Source organism: Vipera berus (assembly GCF_964194415.1).
Source record: "Vipera berus genome assembly, chromosome: 2".
In the NCBI taxonomy this organism is placed as follows: Eukaryota; Metazoa; Chordata; class Lepidosauria; order Squamata; family Viperidae; genus Vipera; species Vipera berus.
This window is the reverse complement of record NC_138203.1, coordinates 227870395-227895282: the sequence shown is the minus strand read 5'-3', so window position 1 is coordinate 227895282 and position 24888 is coordinate 227870395. Positions and strand designations below refer to the sequence as shown.

The 24888-nt window shown below is 38.4% G+C and overlaps 1 protein-coding gene across 2 annotated transcripts in view; it reads left to right on the top strand.

The window, feature by feature from the left end:
* Positions 1-3295: 3295 nt before the first annotated feature.
* ACAD9 (acyl-CoA dehydrogenase family member 9) overlaps positions 3296-24888 on the top strand; it is a 29478-nt gene continuing 7885 nt past the window's right edge. Inside the window, exons 1-13 of one of the 2 annotated variants that reach the window (XM_081319558.1) lie at positions 3296-3463; positions 11461-11554; positions 12404-12505; positions 13654-13760; positions 14953-15053; positions 17398-17476; positions 17853-18027; positions 19371-19444; positions 19633-19708; positions 21123-21193; positions 21432-21551; positions 23372-23500; positions 23693-23772. In XM_081319558.1, coding sequence (XP_081175684.1) covers positions 3338-3463; positions 11461-11554; positions 12404-12505; positions 13654-13760; positions 14953-15053; positions 17398-17476; positions 17853-18027; positions 19371-19444; positions 19633-19708; positions 21123-21193; positions 21432-21551; positions 23372-23500; positions 23693-23772 — 1334 coding nt within the window. In that variant the 5' untranslated portion in view covers positions 3296-3337. Of the gene's footprint in view, positions 3464-11460; positions 11555-12403; positions 12506-13444; positions 13504-13653; positions 13761-14952; positions 15054-17397; positions 17477-17852; positions 18028-19370; positions 19445-19632; positions 19709-21122; positions 21194-21431; positions 21552-23371; positions 23501-23692; positions 23773-24888 lie in introns of those variants that run through there. The other variant, XM_081319559.1, reaches the window with a different exon arrangement.

Sequence of the window (24888 nt, the reverse complement as noted above, 5' to 3'; positions counted from 1 at the left end):
AGTTATTTCAAACAATTATTTTTGTATCTATTCAGCACCAGCTTGGAGATATTTTGGCCCATTCCTTTATACAGAATTGCTGCAACACACTGAACTACTCATGGAGTCATGTTGCAATTTTAACTGGGTTAAGATCAATGTTTTGACTTGACCATTACAAAATGTGCTATGCTTTAGTCATACTCTCGTAGATTTCCTTCATTGTTTAAAATTGTCATGCTGTCATCACCCAGATTAAACTTCAGCTCACTGGTGGATACAGTATCTTGACATTCTGTAGAATTTGCTGATACAGTCCATTGTCCTCTCAAAGATTGCAAGCTATCCAAATCCTGAGGTTCCAAAGCAGCTCCATATATCCACTACCATGATCTCATGTTTGGGTTAAGTTCTTCTGTTGGCACTGATGCTTCATTTTCTCCAAACATCTCATAATGCTGAAAAGTTTCATTTTCCTCTCTATATAGAATATTGTTCATAGCCAGTTGGATCATCCAGGTAATCTTTGTCAAATTTGATATAGGAAGAAGTTACACCTTTTACCAACCACAATAGTGAACTCATTAGCTAATGTATTTAATAAGGCCTGTTACATACGTCGATGAAGACTTAATCATCCAGCCAAAGTTCTCTCATCATATAAAAATAGCTTCTCTGCATAACTTCTGTTATTTGATTTAACTGGTTTGTTAAAACTCTCTTCATCCAAAACATTTTAAACTCACCAAGGAATTACAGAGTGTGGTATTTCTCATTTTTCATTAAAGCTAGAAAAAAAATCCTCAGTTTTAATTGGGTATATGGTTTAGGTATATTAGGTAAAATAATTTTATAAATCATTTGAAATAGAACAATCAGAATGTATCTGAAAGATGAAAAATATTCAAGATTGGGGGAAAAACCACCCTAGTCAAATGGAAGAATGTCTTGAAATGCCAGAGGTGTGAAGGCTATGTTACAATATTAAGCTCTGATGTGCCTTATTAGTAAGTGAAGGTAGGCACAACCTCATTATCTACATCAGAACCACATACAAGGAATGGTAATTAAAATTTGGTACTATATTATCTTTTTTGTTCTTTTATAAATAATTCAAGTTAGTGACATACTTCCTCTTCCTATTTTCCGCACAACAACCCTGTAAGGTGAGTTGAGCTGAGAGTGAGTGACTGGCCCTATCTGTGAAAAATGCAAGAACTACCTGGAAAACCATGATGCAGTCTTGGGCCAGAAAAATGTAAGTATTTGGATTCTCCAGAATTATCCAGTTGTGTGGTATTAAAAGAGATGGAGGAAGAGCAGAAATTTTCAATAATTAGATGTAGCCCTTGCCAGTCTGCTTTCCAATGTATCTCATGCTGTTCAAATGAACAGAATTTATTCATAAATAAATAAGAAAATTAAGTGTTTTAAAATATTCAAATAGCAAGAGTGTGGAAAAACAAGTAGTCTGTAGTAGAAAACTTCTCCTTTTCTTGCACTTTTTCTGCCAAATTGGTTTCTTCTACAATAAAAATTGAGCATACTGTAACATGTTAAATATAATTATCAACTACCTGGTTGTTCTCCCAAATTATGGCTTGAACCCTTTTGGTTCCAATTTCTATACTATTTATTTCCTTCATGCATGTTTTTATTTTTTATTTTTAACTGTAAGGTGCCCAGAGTTCTGGTGGAATCAGGCAACCAGACAGAAACCATCCTGCATTCCTAAAAACACAAGCTTAAGGTTCAATAGATGATAAAGTCCAAAGCAGACCTATTTTACTAAAAAACTTACTTTTTTGAAAGAAAAATAAAGCAAGATCACTCAGGCTGATCCTTTTTTTAAAAAAAATCTATTAGAAAATCCCAAAGGTGCTTTTTCAAGAGGACTTTGTTTTTCTTTGAAGATGTTTCACTTCTCATCCAAGAAGCTTTTTCAACTCTGACTGGATGGGATACTCCTTGCAGACAGTTGGGTCATTTGCATTTTATAGAGCAGGGGTCTTCAAACTTGGCCCTTTTATGACTTGTGGACTTAAATTCCCAGAATTCCTCAGCCAGCGTGCCTGTGAAATTCACAAGACATAAAAGGGCCAAGTTTGAAGACTCCTGTTTTAGAGAGTCGTTGAGAATCTCCATAGACATTCAATTATGCGCTTTAGGACGAACATCCTTCAAGTGATGCAGGAGTATGAACGGATTTCCAGAAAAATTGCAACTACAAAAACCATTTGCATTTCATTTTGAGACGGAGACAACACAGATTCATCCCCAAAATCCTGTCCCTGTGTTCAACAGCGAAGGCATACTGGGCAGAAAACATCCTGCAGAAGGAACAGCTTCACAACAGTGTCCTTTCAGCCGTTCCAAGAAGGCAACACACCCATTTGCACCACTCAGGTGACCCTGAGGACACAGACTAACCTCCAAGTGGCTTCAAAGACTCTCTAAAAGAATGCAAATGACCAGCTGTCTGCAAGGAATATAAATCCTTCCATTCCCCACCATCCAGAGTTGAAGAAGCTTCTTGCATGAGAAGCGAAACGTCTTCAAAGAAAACCAAGAAAGTCCAGTTGCCTCCTGAAAAAGCATATCTGGGACAACCCTGACCTGGATGACTGAGAATCTCCATAGATATTGAGAAATACAACCCATAAATAAAAATGGAAATAAAGTAGCACAAAACGAACATCTAAAAATAAACCAAATGGCGTGAGCAAAACGTACGCGTTAGTGCAAAGGTAAATACCGAGCATCACGGAGGAAGGGAGGGAAGGGACGTGGAAAAATGCGATTAAAAATAAATAAACATCAAACATTCAGAATCCCTCGAGACAGGATGAGCAGATAATTATGCCACAAAAAGCGATCCTACGACTCTTACAGCTAAAGAGCGACGAGGCCGAGAAGCCTCCAAAACGTTTTGCAGCAAAAGTCAAAATCAACCGCTGCAGATCCAAATCCAGGTTTCGTTTCCAGCAAGCCCTGGTTCGCCTCCCATCCGAACAGGTTTGGCTCACTCAGAAGTTCTTTTGCACATTTGGCGCAGGACGCCTGAACTTCGCGCAGCTTCCCACCGCCTCTAACTGCGAGGGTGGGGCTGGGGCAGGGGTCGGCAACCTCGGCTCTTTTATGACTCGTGGACTTCAACTCCCAGAATTCCTGAGCCAGCTATGCTGGCTCAGGAATTCTGGGAGTTGAAGTCCACGAGTCATAAAAGAGCCGAGGTTGCCTACCCCTGGGCTGGGGCAACGTGGGCTGCCTTTGAGCAGGCGATTCGACATTGCGTCATCAACGGGCGCCGCTCGCTTCCTCGCCGCCCGTGCGAAGAGGGCGAGCAGAGGCCGGAGACATGAGCGGGCTGGCTCTGCTTTTGCGAGCGGCGCGAACGGCGTTCCCATCCGGAGCCAGGCCGTTTCGCACCGGCTGCCTTCGGCCCGCTTTCGTTAAGGAGCTTTTCATGGGAAACTTCCAAGAGGTGAGGCCGCCGAAAGCTTCGCGGTTTCCCTGGGCTGGGGACGTCGGGATTTAAAGGGGTGGAGAGGAAGACCCAGGTTGCCAGCATCTCCGGGAATCCCTTGGCGAAGCAGGGATCTGCTTTTTAACTGCGGATGGTGATTCTCAAGTTAGAGTTAAAGGGAGGTGGGAAAACCACTTTTTCTCCTCTCGTGGTTAAGCTCGAATTCAGTTCTCAACGTTTGTAATTTTTAGGCTGTAGCTGAGTAGATTTGGAGATGGTACCTGTAGTAGCTTCAAATAAATAAGCTGTGGCTACGTTTGGGAAGGGAGGGATCCACGCACGTAAGTGATGATTGTTTATTGGATTCCACTCAGAGGGCAGACCAGAGGGTAGTGATTTTCAGCTTTTCAAGGTCAATTTATTAACCAGTATGGGATAAATAAGGGACGCGGTGGCTCAGTGGGTTAGGACGCTGAGCTTGTCAATCAGAAGGTCGGCAGAATCCCGAGTGCCGCATAACAGAGTGAGCGCCTGTTACTCGTCCCAGCTTCTGCCAACCTAGCAGTTCGAAAGCACGTAAAAATGCAAGTAGAAAAATAGGGACCACTAGGTGGGAAGGTAACAGCGTTCCGTGCGCCTTTGGCGTCTAGTCATGCCGGCCACATGACCACGGAGACGTCCTCGGACAAGCGCTGGCTCTTTGGCTTTGAAACGGAGATGAGCACTGGCCCCTAGAGTCGGAAACGACTAGCACGCATGTGCGGGGGAACCTTTACCTTTACTTTATGGGATAAATAAATAAATAAAAAGTCTTTCCTTAGCAGTGGTAATTGGGATTGGAATTTCCGTTGCTGACACAGTCATAAAGCATAATGTCAAGTGTCACTTAATAATGATGGTAATCCCAGCAGTCCCCGTTGCCATCATTAAGTGAGAATCATGGATGGTTAAGCAGGATCTCCTCACAACTTCCTGCCAACGCCCACAAGTAAAGTCAGTGAGGAACTGGTAGTAAGTTGCAATTCTCAGGTGGCTGACAAGCAGGCCAATGGGCATGTAAGTGGCTGCTGCAGTGCTGCATTAGTGCAGCTGTGCTGGGAGTGACTAGATAAGATAACCTTTATTGTCATTTTTTACCGTGGGCACAATGATACACATCAAAAATGAAATTTAGTTGCCCGCTCTCAAAGTGAACACATACATGACATATACCTAAACATACTATATACAACATATGTACAAATATACACCCCTACATATACATTACATATGAATATTAAACACTGTCCATCTTGAATATATAACGGAAGGAGGAAGCTTGAGAGTTCACAAGGTTTATACTGTATGGAACGAAACTGTGGCTGAATCTGGATGTTCTGGTTCGGATACCACGGAGCCTTCTCCCTGAAGGTAACTAGTGTTGATAAGGGAAGCAGCCAAGGTAGGAATGGCAGTAGGATGCAGGAGGATGTATAGGTGGCTGCTTTGGCACCACACAAATGGGCATATATTATGGAGTGTAGGCAGTGGTGCTACGAGTGGATGCACGTTGCATCTCTGGCATCTTGTATTATATAGTTGGACTCCTTGGGAGAAAAAGCACAGGGAAGGAGCAACTTACTAGAACAATTTCCAACATTCCCTGCTGGCTTCTCCATTGATTTTGCTTCTGCAAAGTTGGCAGGGAATATTGCAAATAGTGAAATGGTGACTGCGGGATTCTGTAACCACTATAAGTACAAGCAGGTTGCCAAGCTCCTGAACTGCAGTCATGTATGTGACTGTTGGAATGCTGGGACCTCAGAACTCTGAGGACTGGTCGTAAACACCACTCCTTCAGTGCCATTGTAACCTTGGTCGCTGAACAAGTAGTTCACTGAGGACCACCTGTAAATATATTGAAATGAATGAACAAATAAACATTATGCAATAAAAATGCATCCTGAAGATACAAAAACCTAATACTAGTCATTTCTGTAGAAATATTTAAGGCCCAGTATAGTTTTTAACACTTATATGAAAAGGCAACTGATAGTGTGGGGTTCCTGTTACATGAACCTGAACTCATATTATTCACTGTTTGTATATTTTTTGCTGAAAGCACCAGTGCACATTTGCCATTTATTTGTGACATAAAGCATAAAGATATCTTCTAGTTTGGAAAATGGAAGAGAATAGGAGAAAATAATTGGGGGTAGATTATGGAGCAAGTGTAAATATTGCCGCAGAGCAGCAGTGTTTATTGTGAAATCTGGACTCCCAGTCTTTAGGCAATATTCCCAGGGATGGTATGCATGAACTCAGCCAGGAGAGAGTTGAAAAACCTGCTGCTCCAAGTTCCTTTAACATTCAGCATCCAATCCCTCGAAATATATTCTGCCTAATGGTTAAGAACATTTCAATTTATATTGCTCAGATAAAAGGATATTAAGGACCCCTATTTTTATTGCTGTTTTTAATGGTGTAAGCTTCCCAGAGTTGCTTGACAGTGAGTTATTTAAATTTAATAAATATAAATTTAATAAATATACAATAACATGGTTTAGAAAAAAAATCAATAAGAACTTTGGAATAGAGAATTGGAGTAGCCCGTATTACACAGTTGGTGGCTTCAGATTTTAAGGAATGTCAGTTGCTTTATACTGTTTGGTGGTTAGTCCACCAGAAGGAAACAAAATAGAGTGGGATTTATTGTACCCCCTCAACGATGTTTAAGAAATTTAGCTGTCCTACTTTCTATGCGTGACATGAATAAATCTGAAGGAATCCTAGTGCACAGATTGATTTTCTTCAGAGGACCCTTGGTGATCTCTGAGCTTCATTGTTTTCTTGCAGGTGTTTCATTACCCAAACTAGATAACATCATCAGTGCTAGTAAGGAGTGGGGTTTGCTCTCAGTTTATGTTCCAGTGCACGGGTGTCAAACTCGATTGTGCCACATGACGTATCGTGATTTTTTTTTTTGCCTTTGTGGTGCCGGGGTAGGCATGGCCTGCGCGTGATGCATCCGGGCTGTGGGCCACCAGTTTGACACCCCTGTTCTAGTGGCTTGTTGTCTATGGAGATTCTCAGTCACCCAGGTCATAGTTGTCCAAAGGTGCTTTTTCAAGAGGCAACTGGACTGTTTCAAGTCTAGTGGACTCTTGAAAAAGCACCTTTGGGTTTTAGTGGCTTGCACTGTCACTGTTGATGTGGGTGGTCTTAGAGGTTCTTTGCTTGGGCTGTTTACTGTTGGCTTGTTTGGCAGTTCCTTGACTGGAATATTGTTTACTTGATTGTTGGTCTGAGGTTAATTTAGGGCTTAATTTATGCTAATCTGGCTGCTAATTGGGAGGTGTTTGGGTATTTTTGTTCTCTTCTTGGCTTGCTGATTCTCTTTTGCATAGTATATAAATATTATTTGTGTCAATGTGTCTATTGATGGCTGCTTTGTCAGAGTGCCAGGGTTCTTGAAATTTCCTAGCGTTTTTGGACTTGGTTTCTGCTTGTTTGCCCTAAGTAGTGACTTTTGCAATTATTACACTATATGTTGTAGATAACTCCTGTTTTTTCCCCTGAGGCTGCTGCGTCTTGGTTTACTTAGGATGTTTTGAAGGTTTTAGTTGGCTTGTCATTTTGTAGTTGGTTACAAATATTCTCTTTATTAGTAACTTTCTTATGAGTTGGGTTCCAAGAGGGAAATTAGGGATCAATATGTTAATGTATTATCAAACTATTTTCCAAAAATCAGTGCTCTCAATTTTCAAAGAATTTCAGATATATGGTATTTGCATTGTGAATTAGTGAAGTTTGTAAACACTAAGGATATTTTCTTGCAACAGTACAAAATGTTTGCTATTGTTTTCTTCAATGTTTTTGCCTTCCCAGCCTAGTATATAATCCTGGTATTCCCTGTAATCTCCTATTCATATACAGTAGTGGCCAAAATTGTGGAAACCTTTTGGGAAAAGTGTACATTTGAGGTTTGATGGCTAATAACACCACTTTTTTGGAGTAGTACCATAAAAGTATATATCAATGGAAAGATAATTTAATCAAGAATGTAATGCAACAAAGTTTGTTTAATTATCTGTATTCTATGAAAAGGTATAGCCAAATAACCAGAAAAAGGAAGCACAACTTGCTTAGGTTGATATCAGGTAGCTTTCCTTCATCTGATTGTAGCCAATGAGCATGAGTGTTTAGAGAGCCAATCAGGTGTCATCTTGTTTTGGCAACAAGCCAATCAGATCACAGTAGGATTCAGTTATTGATGTCATGTATTGAAGCTGAGAGGAGGACATTTGTCAGTGTGTTATGGTTTTTTTGTGTGGTTCTTTCATTTAGTGAGCTTGTAAAATGTAATAAAATTAAAGTAATGGTGCAAAGAGTTGACTGGTCGCCCAGCAAGTGATGTAAAATAGTATTATTAAGTGAACAAGGCTACAGTTATAAAGAAATTAGAAGAAAAATTGGTGGAAACTTAACCAAAACTTAACCAAAGGTGACATTTCTAGGTTTTTGAAAAGGTATAAGGAGACTCAAGTCACTACAAAACCACACTGGTAAAGGCAGGAAAAGGTGCACAACAGCAAGTGATGATAGAAGAATTAAGAGACTGTGCCTATGTGACAGAAGAAAATCAGCTGGGTATATACAAGATGAAATGGTGCAATGCAATGAGAAGTTGAGTGCAAGGACTGTCGGTGCAGACTGCAGGAATTTGGCCTAAAATCTAGAATTCCACGAAAAAAGCCACTTTTATCTCTCAAGCAAAAGTTGAGAAGACTAAACTGGGCTAAAACCCATGTTACCTGGACAGAGGAACAATGGGACAGTGTTATTTGGAGTGATGAGACCAAGATCTCCCTGTTTGGTAGTGATGGCATAAAGGAGAAGAATCAGAAGATTTGCATCCTGATTGCATTACATGTACCTTGAAACACCCAGTCAGTGTTATGATCTGGGGTTGTAAGACATCAAAAGGTATGGGCAGAATTTGTGTGATTAATGGGAATATAAATGGTCAAAAATACATTAATGAAATACTTGAGCCCAAACTGAAGCCTTCCGCACATGATCTTTTCCAAAACAATGAATCATTTATATTTCAGCACGATTCAGCTCCATGTCATGTTTCTGCTGTGTGCAAAAAGTGGTTTCAAGATAATCATATTCCACTGCTGGAATGGCCTGGGAATAGCCCAGACCTTAACCCAATTGAAAATATATGGAGCTGACTAAAGAAACTTGTTAGTCAGAAGCGACCCAGCAATAAAACCGTTAATAGAAGTAATCATTCAATCTTGGTTTCACATTATAACAGCTGCAGAACTAAAGGACTTTGTTCACTCCATGGGAAGAGGTTGTAAGGCCATAATTCATGCTAAAGGTTACCCAACTAAGTATTAACTGACGTGTTAATTTTTGTATATCTCATTTTTTCTATGGTGATAATTTTTGTATATATCATTTTTTCTACGCGTTTCACTGTTCTTCTATAACTGCTATTCTAATAGCAAATCCTTCATAAAAGTTACATTGTTGATTAAATTATCTTTTCATTGATATATAATTTTATGGTACTACTCCAAAAAAATGGTGTTATTAGCCATCAGACCTCAAATGTACACTTTTCCCAAAAGGTTTTCCCAATTTTGGCCACTACTGTACTAAGACAGGCTGACTGCTTAATTTCTGGGCCCAGCCAACATCACTTCTTGAGGCAAGGATCTACAAAGTACTTTTACATATTGCTCGGTCATTTTGTGTAAAATCTTATCACATTAACGAGAAGGGTGGTGGCCAGCTCAGTCTAAGCAATTATATAGCTTTTCAAAAAGATTGTAGAAATATCAGATACTAATAAGAATATTCAGATCTTAGTAATTATAACTAAGGAATATATCTTCTGAAGGAAGGGATAGATCAGCTGTGTTCATTCTTGCTTGCAACTTTCAAGGTTTGTTTCAATAAGGCTTTTGTCCTAGATTGGCACTGAAACAATCTTGGTCACTCTGTTGGATGTCCTTTACTGGGAAAAGAACATGGAGTGTATACATTTGTTAATTCTTTTGGAACTTTCGAGCAAGTTTTCATACTAACAATAGTATCATTGTGTGGAGAGTTGAGTTCTGTGTGGGTGCTACTGATTTTCCATGGTTTTACCATTCCTTGTACGTCTTCTCCAGAAATTGTGCTGGTTGTGGGGAATGTGGGAGGGATTTAAACCCCATAGCAATTATATTATGGAATTCTGTCTTATCACCCAAATTATTCATCATCTGTATAGATACGGTAAGCAAAGTCATTCAGAGGCTCATTTGCATCTTTCATTTCCAGCAATGCTTTATAGGTTATTTCCTGACATTATAATCACTTGCAAAGTCTTTCTGACACTTATCTCGTTTTGGATATTTTGGAGCAGAGTGAAATTAATGGGAGTTCTGCTAGTTTCTCCTTCTATCCAGAGAAACAGATAGAATAGTAGAACTATGTACCCGTCTTTTGTAATATTGGTATATCTCTATCCAAAGATAAGTCCTGCTTGTGGGTTGGTAGACTGCAGCACTACTGGGAGCTTTAGTCCACCTCCTTCCTTTGTCCCATCAAACTGTCAGCTGGGCTATTTGGGAACAGAGGTTTGTCAGTCTTACAGAAGACTGGTGGACTGGCAGGTAGGTCTTCTGTTTGTGTCAGTTGCATTTTCAGGAGACTAATAGACCATGTGAGGAGCTACCAGTGTAGAGCACCTCTGCATCAACAACCTGTCATTTGACCAGTTTGAAAACAGGCTAAAGCCTCCATCTCAAGCACTCGCTTACCCAAGTCTGGCCATTCACATTTGCCCAAGCCTTCTCCAACAAATTGGTTTTCTGCACAAAAGCTGGTACAAAAGAAGGCATTCCACACCCAACCTCTCTTCACCATCCTCCCAGGGGCAGGTCTCTGCTTCATTGCTGTGCCAGAGTAGGGGTTCAGAGTAGAGGTCAACATTTCTTTAAATCAGACACCACATTAGACCAAAGAAGCTTAGGGCTGCTGTGAGTAATATGCCATAGAGGGCTGCGCCATAAATACGTTGATTACACACTGTGCTATCCCCGTTCTTCATCAAATCACCGTGAAATTACTGAAGTGAGGGCTGCGCCATAAATACGTTCATTACACACAGTGCTATCCCTGTTCTTCATCAAATCACCGTGAAATTAGTGAAGGTGCTTAATCAGTAGCTGCCTGATTAGGGAAGGTCTAATCTAAAGTTCTGGGACATTCTGTGTTGTTGTAGCACCTGCATTTGGAACAGCCTCCTTCCCAAGATTGGATGGGCCCAACCTTGCTGGCCTTTCTTAAGACCCTGAAAACCTGTTTTTTCTCTGGTATTGATTGTGTCAGAACTTTGGATAAATGTGTCCTGAAGTGACTTTGAATTAGAATATGCTGTGGCTTCACCTTTATCTTATCTCGAAGTGTTCTGTGTGTTTTGGTATTGATTTTTCTGGTGCAACTCTACTTAATTTTATAAGAAATTGTCTTATAACCACATATAAGCCACCTACGGTTACTATAGAGGGAAACAGGATTTTGAGACTGTTTAAATATTTCACGCCTGAAAGAGACAAAACACTTTTTAAAGGAGAGGATCGCTACAGCTTGAGCAGAAGGAACTTCTATCACTTCAGCTTAAAATTACATGACACTATAGAAAATGCAAATAAGCTTCTGAAGTGTTGAAAGAGAGATGATTAGAAGTTACCATTTTCCTTTTCCTTAAATTATATGGCTCATTCCTGGATGAACAATATCTGCTCTCTTGTGAAATAGTGATAAAACATTAAGGATAGTTTACTAGTAAGATCAGATACCTAGTAGGCTGCAGGTGGGTTTCCCATCTCATGATATCTTCAAGCAGAGACTAGAGACAGCTGACTTGCAGGAAGCTGAACTCAATCACCTAAATGGCCCTGGCCATTTCTTCGAACACTATAAGCAACTTTTTTTTTTACAAAAAAAATCATTAAAATCTGTCATTTCAGAAGGAAGTATTTCCTTATCCTGAAATTAGCAATGAAGAATTGGAAGAAATCAATGACTTCGTAGCACCAGTGGAAAAATTCTTCCAGGAAGAAGGTACAATTTTGCCCTCCTGGGGACTTTTTTAAAAAAATCTTTTTCTGAAAGGGTTTTCATCATGCCAAATATAAAAATAAAATATAATACTAACAAGGAAATGTCCAAGGTTGCTTATCTGTATTTTTTTTTTTAGCAAAAAGTGAAAAATAGCAAGAATCATACTAAGGAGTTTTATTAATGCTGTGCTGGAACCTGCATTTGTACTTTTTCAGAAAGTTACCTTTTTTTCTCCTTTATTCTCTGAGTTTGCTGATGGCATTTTGGGACATATTTTTAATACCTGAGGTTTACTTCTATTAGAAAGAAGTGTTCCTTCATGTTCTTCTAAATTTAGCTGAAATTTGGAAGCCAGAATGGTTATGAACAGCTGGAGAAATAACACTAAAACTAAAGAAAGGATATTGACATAAATCAGGGGTGGGCAATTAATTTTCCCAAGGAGCCATATAAGAAACTTGGGACTATTGTGGAGGGCTGAACCAATCGGTTGAGCTTAATTCTGCTCAATGTTAATGTTACCACTTTATAAAAAGTAGCAAATTATATAGCTTTGATTAGCTGCTACCAGTAAGAATATATGTTACACCTTATTTACATTTGATTTCTAATTTCCCATTGACCTCATGTGATCCAGACAGAGATAGCCAAAAGGCCAGGGATGAGGCCTGGGGGCCATAAAATGCCCAGGCCTGACTTAAATCCTTTGCTAACTTTGTAACTAAATAAGTATAAGTCACTAAAATAGAATGAACCAGCTTGTTTCTGTTGTGACTGCTGAAATAATTTTAACTGTTGAGTCATCTAATTATCGATCAGATATAATCTCTGTTTTCTCGTGTTTCTTAGTGGATTCTAAGAAAATTGATCAAGATGCTAAAATTCCACAAGAAACTCTTAATGGGCTGAAGAATCTGGGGCTTTTTGGCATGCAGATACCAGAGGAATATGGTGAGTGAAAATGAATGTATTTTTCCCTCTTCAGGAGCAAGAAATACTTTGATCATTTACACATTTGTTTATACATATTTACATATTTTTAATTTAATTTTTTTTTAATTTAGTTTCCTCCTGTATAGGTTTTTAATTATTTACCTCAAAGAATTGAAAATCTTATTTCCCTGTAGATTTAAAATTTCTATTTGTGTTTGAGTTGATGTAGTAGTGCTGTTTCTTTGTAGTATTTGGGGGCTAGTAAAGTTGAAATTTTCACTTGCAATTATTATTACTAGTAGTATTGTTCAAAAGAACATGATTCTTTCGGGAAACCCCTTAATACACATTTACATAAATTAGCATATACAATCATAAGATGTTCCCCATCTTTCCGTTTCTTGCCTAGATGCTTAGACTTACACACCATTGGTGGATACAGTAGTTCTATCTCATAGCTGGTAATGAAAGCAAGATTATAGAATAAAGCATTGGAGTCTTCATGACAGATGTGTAAAAAAATGAAACCTTATATAGAGTTGCTTTATATTGGTGAAACAGAATGGAAACAGGTATTAAATAATATTTTATGGGGAACAATCTTGACAGAAAGTTGGCTATATTTCTGTTTAGGTGCTTAAGCAATAAGACTGAACTTTCTATAAGATTCAGTTGCAGAACAGAGCTTTGGAGTATGTTGGGACTTGAACACAGAACTTTTGTGCAACTCTTTAAAAGAAGTGCAATATACAATATATACTTGCATATATGGTAAACTGACCTCTTAATTTTTTAACCAATGTAGCATAAAAATATGCCAAGCGCAATTGTGTGTGTATATGTGGTGGGGAGGGGTTGGAACTAAAATGTTTGCTTATTCACAAGTATATATGATATATATATATTTCCTGTCAGTCTCAGGAGACGTTTTACAGTTTTAAAGAGCTGCAGACAGGTGCAGACACCAAGGCTGGACCTGCAACTGAAATACTGTATAGTACGCAATCCCAAACAGAGTCAGTGCTTTTTTTTTCTTTACTTTCATAAACACAGAAAGTGTTTTCTAATAAAATTAAAATTTCAGTTAATTTAAAAGTTTTTTAAAAAATCACAAAGCAATTTTATTTATTTTTTGTGTTGTACACAGTTTTTTTTTCCTTTTCCAGGTGGCCTTGGTCTTTCAAACACAATGTATGCCCGTCTAGGAGAAATAACTTCTCAAGATGGAGCTATTGCTGTAACTTTGGCAGCTCATCAGGCTATAGGGCTAAAGGTAATTTTTCCTTTTTTAACATATTAATTTGTATTTATCTAACGCCATAAGAGTCAGTGTTTCAAAACTGGAGAAGATAATAGGAAATTATTTTATTTATTTTTTTTATTTTTTATTTTAATTCCATTTATATCCCGCCCTTCTCCGAAGACTCAGGGCGGCTTACAAGCTTAGCAGTAGCCTTCATTCTATGTATATGCCTGCTTATTAGGGCTTTCACACACCCCCCAAGCGGCATTATTACAAAGTCAGCTTAATTGCCCCCAACAATCTGGGTCCTCATTTTACCTACCTCGGAAGGATGGAAGGCTGAGTCAACCTTGAGCCTGGTGGGATGCGAACCTGCACTAATTGCAGGCAGCTGGTGTTACTTAAGGAGGCATTAGCCCACTGCTCCACCAAGGCTCAAATTATGTCTGTGTGTGCGTGTGTGTGTGTGTGTGTGAGAGAGAGAGAGATTAAACAAGTTTGATAATAAATTGAAATCTTAGATTTGAGCAATAACAAGTAAGATGCTCAACTCCATTTATATAAACATTGAGAGCAATTTGTGTAATAAATAGTAGGCCAAAACAAAAGCAGCATGGACTTAATTCAGTTTAGATAAATACATTTAACTTCTGAGAAGTTTTAAAATGTAGTATGTACTAATTCATACAGTTTTCTGAAGAGTTTACGTTAGCTGTTAATGAAATTGCCTTCATTACCTAACTGAATGATCATCATGTCAGTGCCCCTTTCATTTAATAATTTCTGGAAACAGGTGCTGTGCCAGTTTAGGAAGACTAGCTATGCACGAAGCCAGGATACTCAGATTATCCCAAAGGTGCTTTTTCGCAAGGCAACCGGACTTGCTTGCTTTGTGAAAAAGCACCTTTGAGATAACTATGACCTAGGTCAGGGGTCGGCAACCTCGGCTCTTTTATGACTCGTGGACTTCAACTCCCAGAATTCCTGAGCCAGCTATGCTGGCTCAGGAATTCTGGGAGTTGAAGTCCACGAGTCATAAAAGAGCCGAGGTTGCCGACCCCTGACCTAGATGGCTGAGAATCTCCATAGACACGACGCTCAGAATATCACTTCCTGGAATGACAGGGCCCTCAGGAATAGCTTGTTTCTGTGAGCACAATACCTATAATTCAAAAATGCCTCCCTGTCTTAACTGGTTGGTTTATTTGTTTGCTGTTGGCAGGGGCTCCTGATCGCAGGCACTGAGGAACAGAAGAAAAAGTATCTACCTAAACTGGCCTCCGGGGAGCACATTGCAGCATTTTGTCTGACAGAACCAGGAAGGTAGCATTTTTGTAATAAACTCATTAAAAGATTAAATTTATTTACAGGTGAGATTGATCCCTGGTGAGAAAGATTTCCAGTCAAGAACTGGCCCTGTGGCCTTAGCTAAGCCATATTCTGCTTCCTATTTGCATTTATCAGAATAATGCTAACCCACTTTGGTGTTTAACAAATATGCTCACCATGGTGTCTGGGACAAACCTTGTGAGAATGGGAGAAGCCTTGTTCATTGAAAAAAAGGCGTCCAAGAGGGCAAGCTTCCTCCTTTCCCTCACTACAGACAGATATACTTACAGACAAGTATAACCTTTCATTTCATCAAAAGCTCAGAGTTGTAGATATTTACCCTTGTCCCAAAACAATTGCAGAGGTACAAGAAGAAATTCTTGCTAAACTTTGAATGATCTAAGGCAGTAAATGCATATTTAATCAATTCCCACTCCACAAACACATTGACATTCCATTATTTATATATCTTAAGAGTATGAAATTAGAGAATAAAGGCATTATATCAATATTAATTAAAATTTAGGATGTCAATATTATAATTTGTTATTGATTAGTGAGACATTTCTTAAGTGAGTTTTGCTCCATTTTATGACCTTTCTTGCCACAGTTGTTAAGTTAATCACTGCAGTTGTTAAGTTAGTAACATGTTTGTTAAGTGATTCTGGTTTCCCCGTTGACTTTTTTTTTTAATCCCATTTATATCCCGCCCTTCTCCGAAGACTCAGGGCGGCTTACAATCTAAGAAGCACAAATCAATTTACTTGCCAAAAGGTCACAAAAGGTGATCACATGACCCCAGGACACTGCAACCGTCATGAGTCCATTGCCAAATGTCCGAATTTTGATCACATGACCATGGGTATGTTGCAGCAGTCATAAGTGTGGAAAAACGGTCATAAGTCACTTGTTCCAGTGCCATTGTAACTTTAAACGGTCCCTAAACGAACGGTTGTATGTTGAGGACCACCTGTAATTCTTGCTGTGTATTTCATCTGTTCTTAGAATCTGAACCATGTCCGCACACGTAATTACATTTTTCTTGCTGGAATTGCTCCAACATGACAAACACTTGAGAGGGAAGCCGGAGGGCATACACACAATTATTGTGCCTTTAAAATGGGGAAGACTGTCTTATATTTAGCTTGAAAGAAAAGACAAAGGACAGACAAGCTGGGGAAGCAGGCTCTGCGGAAACCGTGAGGGTGAGGCCAAAGGGAAGCACCTAGCTGTTGAATGATAGTAGCAACAGACTGAAAGGGAGACAGGAGAAATGTTGCTGTCCTGCTTTTTACTCAAGGGGAGCTAATAGACTTTTCCCCGTGTTAGTGTCAGGACCCACCCCAATCCACGTCTTAGGAAAACAAAAACTCTTGGAGTCAGTTCTAGTCCAAAAGGAATTTTTACTAGGACATGCTTGGTTGTGGAAATACAAGACAGGACTTGTGGAAATACAAGACAGTTCCTGGTTCAACCCCCCTTCCCTCAACCCCCATTTGGTCAGCCCCCCATCATTTTACTTCGTGTCATCCCTTTTGTGGGAAAAGGGAACTTTGAATCTTTATGGTTATTGCCTTCTTCCTCTACAAATTCAAATGGAGACACAGGCCAGATGCCTTCTTCTCTAACCCTCCCTTTTGTTCCCCCAGTTCAAAAGGTTCCCCTTGGTCTTTGAAATAACCTAAGGCAGGCTGAATCCACATGCGCTCCTCCTTCCTCGGGAGATGGCAGAATCCATGGGGGGGCGGGATAATGTTTTAAACATACATTTATGAATGTGATATAAATGGATTCTGACAGTTAGTTTCTCCACAACTACCTGATAGATGATCCAGAGAGTTTATAAGCTGCTTTTTTTTCAAAGGGCCAGGACAGTCCCAAAGGCACATGACAAGCCCAAAAGCTTCACTCAGGGCAAGGCATAGTGAAGCTGCAATGAATGCAGGCCACCCTGTCGTCATTCGGAGAGACCCTCCCCTGTGGGTCCATGACACAAATTCCAGAGAGCAAAGCTGGGTGGTTTTCTTCTGGGGGTGGAAGCTTCAGGCAAGGTGGAGAAACTCTTGCCACTTACGCTGCATGAGAGTATCTGACAGTGACCCTCTTTGTGTACAAATTTGTTTGCGTGTCTTTCTGTTGGGTGTACATTAAGTTCCCATTTATTGTTACTCAAAGGAGCAATTTAAGAACCATTTTAAGGAATTATTTTAAATGTTTGGAAGAAGAAGAATGCCTAGCCTTTTCAGATTTAGATTTCTCTGGAGAGGGAAAGGGTTTTTGAGTTCAGTAGCTCAATTCAGCTACCAAATCTCATTTTCTTGATTTACCCGTATTTCAGTGGAAGCGATGCTGCATCCATTCAGACCAGAGCCACCTTGAGTGAAGATGGAAAGCATTACATATTGAATGGTTCAAAGGTACAGAACAGGCTACTTTGTCAATGTCGATTTAACCTACGTGTCTAAAGAGAAAGCTAGCTGAATGATATCAGCCTTTTTTCAAGAGTGAATTGCACAGATACTAAAATAACCTAATAAGAAAGCAAGTGTATCCAAAGGTGCTTTTCTTTGTGTGAACTTTCTAACCATTTAGTGTTTAAAAAGGATTCATTTCCCAGTGTTGAATCCAGTTTGTCAGATCTGTATTCACACGGTAATTATTTCTGAAAAGAAAATGTTACAGATGAATACTAAAGATACAACATCTGCATATCAGTTCATACGTATTTAGTGAAGTAACTTTCATTTTTCTTCTGAGTGGAACATAAAATGTGTTCTTTTCTTTCAACTGCAGATATGGATATCCAATGGTGGTATTGCAGATATCTTTACTGTGTTTGCAAAAACCAAAATTGTTGATAAAGATGGTGCATTCAAAGACAAAATTACTGCTTTCATTGTAGAAAGAGCTTTTGGTGGAATCACTAATGGAAAAGCAGAGGACAAACTGGGTATACGTGGATCTAATAGTAAGAATTGTATTCACATTATTTTGGAAGTTACAAGTGCAAATTGTTTAAGGTAAAGTAAAGGTAAAGGTTCTCCCGCACACGCGTGCTAGTTGTTTCCGACTCTAGGGGCCAGTGCTCGTCTCCGTTTCAAAGCCGAAGAGCCAGCGCTTGTCCGAGGACGTCTCCGTGGTCATGTGGCCGGCATGACTGGACGCCAAAGGCGCACGGAACGCTGTTACCTTCCCACTGTAGTGGTCCCTATTTTTCTACTTGCATTTTTACGTGCTTTCGAACTGCTAGGTTGGCAGAAGCTGGGACGAGTAACAGGCGCTCACTCTGCTACGCGGCACTCGGGATTCGACCCGCCAAACTGCCGACCTTCTGATCGACAAGCTCAGTGTCCTAACCCACTGAGCCACCGCGTCCCTTGTTTACTAAATTGTTTACTAAACCTCAAAAGCAATTTCAGGGTTTTTGTCAACAACTTTTTCTAAAATGTCTGGTACAGAAATTTTTTAATTGGCAAAAAGTATAAGCATATATTTTCTGAAAATTTTTAGTTGCATGATCACATTCACATTTTTACTTCATATCTGCATTTAGAATATTTGCAGTTTTCCAAGTAAAACCCCACTGCCATTATTATCCTCTTCTGTAAGATGTATCCTTCATTAACTGAAGTTAGTGGCAGATGGTGGGACTTCATATGCCACATTTGTTTATGTCCTTTTGTCATCTTTGTCCTGCTGAAAATAACATTTTATCAGAAACTCAATGTAATTTATGATTTGTGCAATTATACCTACCATTCAGAATAAGCATATGATAGGAAATGGGCATTTTTGTAGCATGCATTCCACACAAATAATGTTTAGGACGACTAATGTCATGCCAGATCTTAACACACATTATATTAGTTTGTAATTGTATAGGAGTCTAGAACAGGGATCATCTTTTTTCATAGTAGCTATGTTAATTAATATGTAATATATTACATTGCATATTACATTCAAGTTCTTTTAAGTAGCCCTTTTTGTTAAATTAAATGAATTAGTCCTGAACACAGGACACAGCATCTGGACTCATAGAATTGTACACATACCTCTTCTCATCTATTCACCTCATTGAGAACCCGCATCTAATTGGAATTTTTCAAATATAACACATAGTCCTGTTGGCAACAGCCACAGGTTTTGTCTAAATTGGGGAATGGGAAGAGTTGGAAATTAGAATGATGAGCTCCATAATTAGTCTTAGGCCTCACTCCTAGTCTTGAAATCTTCTTCAAGTCTTTTGATTTCATTATGAGTGTTTATATCTCCAAGGATATCGCAAAACTTTGAACATTTTCAATCTTACAGCTTGTGAAGTTCACTTTGAAAATACAAAAGTTCCTATAGAGAATGTTATTGGAGAAGTTGGAGGAGGGTTTAAGGTAAGATGTAGAGATAATGCCATCCACTTCATTGTGACGTTTAGAGTGAATTTCAAATTACCCTTAATCCTAAAATATCTTGATCAATTGTCCAAAATTCCAGCTAAATGAAAAACCCCACTCTTGGTTTTGCATAAAAGAAAAGAGAAAAACCATTTGCATCTTCCTTATACCTATCTGTATTTCAGGTTGCAATGAATATTCTAAACAGTGGAAGATTTAGCATGGGCAGTGCTTCTGCTGGAATGCTTAAGAAACTGATCGGTAAGGCTAAGCTTCTGGATTGCCAAGTTCAGTTAAAGTTCTTGTGTTGGGACCTTTTGTGCAAAGATTACTGTCATATCCTTATAAATATTAGTTTTGGTTATTGCATCTATTTGCCGTAGTATTTTCTTTAGGAATTACATGCTGATCTTTATTTTGATCGCAGTTGAGATTTTTATTTATTAGTGCAGCAATCCCAAAGATGCTTTTTCACGAGGCAACTGGACTTTCTGGTTTTTCTTTGAAGACGTTTTGCTTCTTATCCAAGAAGCTTCTTCGGCTCTGACTGGGATGGTGGGGAATGGATTTATTTAAATCCGTCCTTTTAAATATTTATTTAACTCCTTCCATTCCCCACCATCCAGTCGGAGCTGAGGAAGCTTCTTGGTTGAGAAGCAAAACGTCTTCAAAGAAAAACCAGAAAGTCCAGTTGCCTCGTGAAAAAGCATCTTTGGAGCAACCATGACCTGGATGACTGAGAATCTCCATAGACATTAGTGCAGCAAGTTACAAAGTTGAGAAAGGTGCTAGCTGGAGAGAAAGCTTGTAATTAATACCTTTGTAAGGCTAGCTCCGGAATTCTGGGAGTTGAAGTCCACAAGTCATAAAAGAGCCAAGGTTGCCTACCCCTGGGCTAGGTGGACCCTGGAGTGATGTTCTTAGAGAGTTGTGGTTTGGAGAAACTGTCTAAATGCTGTTTGTATGTATAATTTTTAATGAAAATCACAAGATTTGGTGGAGGAAACAAGTTTCTATTGTGCTATAGAGATTCATAAATACCTACCACGTGGGGATTTGGAATCACTTCCTTCTTTTTACTCAGTCTCCTGGAAATGATTTGCCTACGATGATAAGGCAGGGCTTTGTTTTTTTGTTACAGAGCACACATTACATTTAAAAACAAATTGTATGTGTCCTGGGCTCAAAAAGAGTGTTCTTTGTTTACCTACTTTATACAACTGTTTGGAAGAAAAACGTGTGCAAGCCATTGAAAAACTATTTTTTAATTTTAACTGAGGCAAACATGAATGTTTAAAATGCACTTTGCCTTTAAATATCCTGAAGTTCATACCATTCTTTTTTGTATTTGAAATAAATGGACATAAGGTCATTAAAATAATATTTTGAAATATGGCAATTATATTTCACATCAGTGAAATTATGCAACTACTATCAGTGATCTCAATATAAATGTTTAAATATAAAAACAATTGACACTTCACTGATGGTGCCACAAATTGATGCAAAAGTTTCATTGGGATTTCATGTAGTCCATCTGAGAGATGAGTCAGTTTCATTTGTTATATTAATTCTAAATTGTTTTTTATTGACACATTTAAACAATTTGTTGCTTTTCAGACTCAGTCATAATACATAGGCTTATTCAATTGCCTCCTTTTCTCACTTTTTCAAGAAATGACTGCAGAATATGCTTGTACAAGAAAACAATTCAATAAGAAGCTGAGTGAATTTGGATTAATTCAGGTAAATAAGAAATTGTTTAATTTATTTGAGAAATGGTAAGGAATTTAACACGCTTTGAGCGACATCAAATTGTAACAATTGTTTAAAAATTTACAGTACAGTAGTTGTAAATAAAATGAATTATTGCAAGTTTTATAATGTATTAGATCATAATTTCTTGAAAATGAGAAGTTCTAATCTTATTTTTAATTTATGCAGAATATTTAAATATAATGGATTTTTTAAATGAATCTTCCAGGAGAAATTTGCTCTTATGGCTAGGAAAGCTTATGTAATGGAAAGCATGGCCTATCTCACTGCAGGAATGATGGACAGGCCAGGAGTCCCAGATTGCTCAGTTGAAGCTGCCATTGTTAAAGTAAGCTTTATTGAGATATTGGTGTAAAGCTAGAAATATTTCTGCTAATGTTGAAAACAAGAAATATATATTTCCCCTTTCTTCATTTCCAACTATTCTAGTTAAATACTTTTGTTTGGTTATATCAATTCAGTTCTTTTTTGTTGTTATATGACTGCTCATCTGCAAGACTCTCTACATCTAATTGAAATGAAAACAATAGAATGCGAATAGAATAGTATAGAGCTTGAAGGGACCTTGGAGGTCTTCTAGTCCAGCCCCCCGCTCAAGCAGTAAAACCTATACCATCTCAGACAAGTGGCTGTCCAGTCTCTTCTTAAAAACCTCCAGTGATGGAGTGCCCACGATTTCTGAAGGCAAACTGTTCCACTGGCTAATTGTCCTCACTGTCAGGAAATTTCTCCTTAATTTCAGGTTGCTTCTCTCTTTGATCAGTTTCTTGTCCCGCCTTCAGGTGCTTTGGAGAATAGTTTGACCCACTCTTCTTTGTGACAGCCTCTCAAATACTGGAATACTGCTGTCATGTTATCCCTATTTCTTCTTATCTTTAGACTAGCCAATTCCAAGTCCTGTAGCCGTTCTTCATATGTTTTAGTCTCCAGGCCTTGGATCATCTTAGTTGCTCTTCTCTGAATTTTTTCCAAGGTCTCAATATCTTTTTTGTGATTTGGTAACCAAAATTGGCTGCTGTATTCCAGGTGTGGTCTCACTAGGGTTTTATAAAGTGGTACTAATACTTCGTGTGATCTTGATTCTATGCCTCTGTTTATATAACCTAGGATGGTGTTGGCTTTTTTGGCTGCTGCTGCACATTGCTAGCTCATAGTCAAGTGATCGTCCACTAAGACTCCAAGGTCCCTCTCACAGTTAATGTTTTTGAGCCAGGTCTCACCTAATCTTTACTTATATCTTTGATTTTTCTTGCCTAAATGTAAAACTTTGCTTTTCTCCACATTGAAACTCATTTTGTTGGATAGGGCCCATTGTTCCAGTTTGCCAGTTACCAAGATTTGACTATAGTGTAAGTTGACCATAAACCCCAATACAGTCATTTGTTTTAGATGGGTTCCCAAATGCAGGTAGGATTGTAGAAATTATCAATGAAATTATTACAAATTTCATTACATTGATTTCACAAATTAATGCAAATTTATTCAAATTCAGTTGGGGCTTTGCATATCTTATGTGCCCACTTGTTTAGCTTTGTTCATATCACACATAAATGCTATATAGAACGTTCATTCTGTGAGAACGTTGAGAACTGGCTCTGGTTCTCAGAATATTGCTTTCCAATGGCACTGAAGAATGGCTATATCAGAACTGGAGGATTGTAGAATTTCTAGCAGTATAAATACCTCAAAATAGCAATAGCACTTAGACTTATCTACTGTTCCATAGTGCTTTACATCACTCTTTAAGTGGTTTACAGAGTCAGCATATTGCCCCCAACAGTCTGGGTCCTCATTTTACCGACCTGGGAAGGATGGGAGGCTGAGTCAACCCTGAGCTGGTCAGGATCAAACACCTGGCAGTGGGCAGAGTTAACCTATAATACTGCATTTTAACCACTGCACCACCATGGCTTAGCAGAAGAAAGCAAAAAAAATAAAATAAAAATCAGAACATATTCCAAATCTATCTCCATTTAAAAAGCCCATGCTATTTTTCATAATTCAAAATATGGTTTGACATCTTCATCCCACTAGCATGACAAAATTCAATAATAACTTAAACTAAAGTTTAAGTTATATTGCTAAGTTTTTTTTAAAAAACACTCACTTTTCTAAGAATAACAGGTTTTTTCCTACGATTACGGACAGGTGTTCAGTTCTGAAAGTTCTTGGGTTTGTGTGAGTGAAGCGCTACAAATTCTTGGAGGCCTTGGCTACATAAAAGACTATCCATATGAGCGCTATCTCCGGGATTGTAGGATACTTATGATTTTTGAGGTAAATATGAATTCTTATATAGTTATGCTTTCAGAGAAAATACATCATAATAACTGTTCCGTAGTCTTATAACAGTAAGGCACTTTTAATGTTTGAACAACATTGAAATGTATCTTTGCAAGCTGTTGACAGAAATAAAGTCTGACTTTAGTACAGATTTAAGTTGCTCAAATATTTCTGTTTCTGTTTCAGGGAACAAATGAAGTTTTGAGGATGTATATTGCTTTGACAGGCATGCAATATGCAGGCAAAATCTTAACTGAAAAAATAAAGTATGTAATTCTTTTAAATAATCATATTAACTGAATTAATACTGGATGTAGATTGAAAATTGGTCAGTAGGAACAGCAATAAAGGAAAATAATGCTTCACTTTTTTTCTTGAAGATATGCAGCTTGCATTAACGGATCATTTTAATAATGGTCCATTTGTATTATTCTGGAAGGATAGTTTTAAAGTAAGTTTTAGTAGGTCAGATGATGTTACCTAGTTTGGGTAATGAAATGTCTGCAACAGCCAAGTTCAGAGAGCACCAAGGTCCCCTCATTTCATTCCTCTGCTACAAATATTCTCCTTTAAAGTTAAGCCTATTGTAACTTGATAAAAACTACAAAATATGTTTGTTATATTGGTCATTTAACTACTGATGCTGTGAATTGGCATCAATTCAGTAGAAAGGGTATGTAATCAAGGAAACTCGAGGTAGCTTATCTGATAATAAGGATTCTGCAGATGAGAACTCGCTGTTTCTGCTAATACCACAGTAGCTATGATATGTCAGAATTTTTATCTATGCAGGCAGTCCTTGACTTATGACAGTTGAGCCCAAACTTTTCATTGTTAAATGAGTTTTGCCCCATTTTATAATTTATTTATTGTATTGTTACTCCATTTCTGTTAGTTTTGTTCATAGATTTTTACTTATATTGTTTTCTTGCTGATTGTTATAAGCCAGCCAGAATAATGTACTATATGTAAGATGGGCAGCCAAATCAATTTGGTGGGTAGTTGGTAGGTTAAAAGTAAATCCAGGCATATACAAAGCACATTTCAGAGACAACTGATACTTGACAGTGGCCATCAAAGCAGCCAAGACGATTTGACCCCTCTTAATTCATTGCATTTGGGGTGCCTTAGGTTTTGCAGAAGTTTAAGATGCATTTTCACCTCTTGCCACTGAATACCCGAATACCCCCAAAAAGCAGGAGTCTCATTTTTTTTTCAGAGCAGAGCTCTTGTCACATTGTACTTAAGGCTGCTCCTGAACTGACAAGTGTGGCTCCCTGCCTTCCATCTTCCCTCATGAACCGAAGCTGCAGCAGTTTGTAGGAATGAAAAGTAGTGGGAACAAATATTGAATAAACTAGGTACTTAGGTGAAGAAGAAAA